Consider the following 2610-nt stretch of genomic DNA (forward strand, 5'->3'; position numbering starts at 1 on the left):
CTCTGATGACAGAGTGGTTGTCTATGTTAATTATCCCTGATGTTGTTTCAAAATAATAAGGCCCATCAATATAACAATGACCATCAAATTAATATTATTAAAAGCAAAAAATGAACATCATAAGGGAATGGCTCATCAGATTAATATTACAGAGCGTTTACAAATGAATATTACACAAAGTGCGGTGTCAATCTGAGGTGATGTCTACATAGCTTTGGTGACTAAGAGGAACACCAAAAGTAACAAGCCAAGCTTCGAATTCTGACGTGAACCTGCGTAAACGCGTATCATATGGGGCTTTCCAGCGTACTGATGTGGGATCAACATACCGTTCCCACTGGAGAGCAATTGGCGGCATAGAATATCCAGGAGTTAGATGGAGCTACATTATAGAGAAGAACAATAAAATTAGATAACTTGCAAATACCACAAATTAATTCACCAATTGGATGTTAGTGTACTCAATCAAAAAATACCTGTACAAAGTGGTTTATCACATGACCAACAGCTATAACAGGATGTACATCCGGTGGACCTTCTCCTCTTAGTAGAAGGTATGAACAACAACCCGTAGAGGAGATGGATATGAAAACCACTTGGAACCTGGTTGCTATAAGGTATCCCATCTCTAGCAGTTGCATCCATTTATCCTCGGTAGCCGGATCACCATGAGGAAGAGTGAGTCGGGAATGTAAGGCATTAACCACATGTCTGGACCACATTTCATCATACAATCCTCTATGTCGTTCAAGTTCTTCTATCAACGCTGCCCTAACACATGACCAACTTTCCTCACCTGATGGTAGTCCGAGTAATGCAGCAACGGCTCTATAGCCACAGTTACCATCATCCTCAACATTCTGAACTGTTTGTATATATGGGTGGAAAAAGGATGGAAAATGACCCATGAAATAGCTTGTATCAGACTTCTTCACACGCTTCTTCTTCTTTGGTGGTTGTGAAGCCTTCTTTGCCTCTTTGATCTCCCTATCAACATGTTCAAAACCTGAAAGATCACGAGTCAAGGATCCTATTGCTTTATTCTTGGGTGGTATTCTCTCATTCGCCTTAAGAGTGCGCTTGGACCTTATCTTAACCGCAGGAGTACAAAGTGAACTGCTTTCAGGACAATTGATCGCTTGAAGCTTCCTCCTTACCATACTCTGCCCTCCAGTATCCAAAGAACTGAAATAATGTGACAATGCCTCAACTTCGGGTTGCATATCTCCATGGTTCATGCCGCAAATATGGTTGCTGGTAGTATCTGCAACAGGTTCAGGTACATGCTCCCAACTCAGTCTCTTCCAGAATGGATGAATTGACTCATATGGAATTCTTTCATAACCTGCAAGTTCACAAAAGTGTCACTTTCAATAACAAATAGAATTAATTGACAAGAGAGTGGTTGACCGGTGACCTGCAAGTTCACAACCGCAAGGTAGTCCATGAGTCTCTCTCAACAAGCAATCGCATCCGCCGTAGGACTTCATTCTTATATGTTCAGCGTCAATGAGCTGCAGGCATTTGTTTAACACAAATCCTCTAATATTTGTGTAAAATGGGAACATGAAAATGTGATCAATTCTGTGAATACTGCGCTCAAACGATGCTAATATTTCAGTATGTCGATTACATGTCAAACTATGCGACGCATCCCATGAAGTGGCCAGGTCACCCTTGCAATCCCGTAACATCTTCTTCAAACTGGCATGTGCACCCTCAGCCTTGCAAACAACAAATAGATATCTTATTAACAACAATCTATCAAATGAACAAACAACGCATAAATTAAGCTCATATAATTTTTTTACCTGTTACTTGTTGTTGTTCTAAAATGCATCACATGATTTGTCCATGCCTTGGCGAATTTCTCCTTGTGGACCAACCATGTAGTAGAACAATAGGAGGTAAAGTTGCTGTATTTTGCCTTGCACATATTAAACAATTGCATCCATTTCACTTCAAATTCTTCAACTGTTGCAGCATCCACCACCTCTGCCCTCTTCATCATAACCAATTCAGCAAAATCATCTGTGCCAACATAGAGTTTGCACTTTGCCAAAACACACTTGTTGATGTGCCACAAGCATAATAAATGTGTAGTGTTAGGAAGGCTTTGCTTAGCAGCACTCAATAAGGCAAGATCCCTGTCAGTAACAATCACCTTAGGCAACATGGCTTGATCAGCTAATAGAGACTTCATACACTCCAGTGCCCAAACGTAGTCATCTGTGCCCTCATTAACAATGTAGCAAAAGACTATGGAGTATGTCTTATCTGTGGAAGTCAGTCCAACAATCTCAAGCAAGGGAATTGCATATTTGTTTGTCTTGTATGTGCAATCCATAATCACTACATGTGGGAATGTGTTGAACAGTTTGATAGCATTTGGATGAGCCCAAAATACATCTCTAATGACTTCCGATCCAGGCTCATGTCTTTCAAAGTGGACATACTTGTCACCGTCCAACTTCTTCAACAAGTGTTGCATTTCTGTCAATTCCCCGCGGAGAGATTTTCTTAACCTCTTGCAAACACCATAAATCTGAGATATTGTAGTCAAGTTTGAAGGATTGTTTTCCTTCAAAGTCAACAACATCTTTCTCGGTG

General features: G+C 40.5%; 1 protein-coding gene across 1 annotated transcript; it reads right to left on the reverse strand.

Annotated features, from left to right (window-relative positions):
- Positions 1 to 433: 433 nt before the first annotated feature.
- LOC130727323 (uncharacterized) lies at positions 434 to 1719 on the reverse strand. The gene is made up of 3 exons (XM_057578434.1): positions 1418 to 1719; positions 634 to 1345; positions 434 to 476 (listed from the first exon to the last, which is right to left on the reverse strand). Exons 1-3 carry the CDS (start codon positions 1692 to 1694, stop codon positions 434 to 436), a joined length of 1032 nt encoding a protein of 343 aa, XP_057434417.1. The 5' UTR covers positions 1695 to 1719.
- Between the last annotated feature and the right edge of the window lie 891 nt (positions 1720 to 2610).

This window comes from Lotus japonicus, unplaced genomic scaffold, assembly GCF_012489685.1.
Source record: "Lotus japonicus ecotype B-129 unplaced genomic scaffold, LjGifu_v1.2 AP026982.1".
NCBI lineage: Eukaryota > Viridiplantae > Streptophyta > Magnoliopsida > Fabales > Fabaceae > Lotus > Lotus japonicus.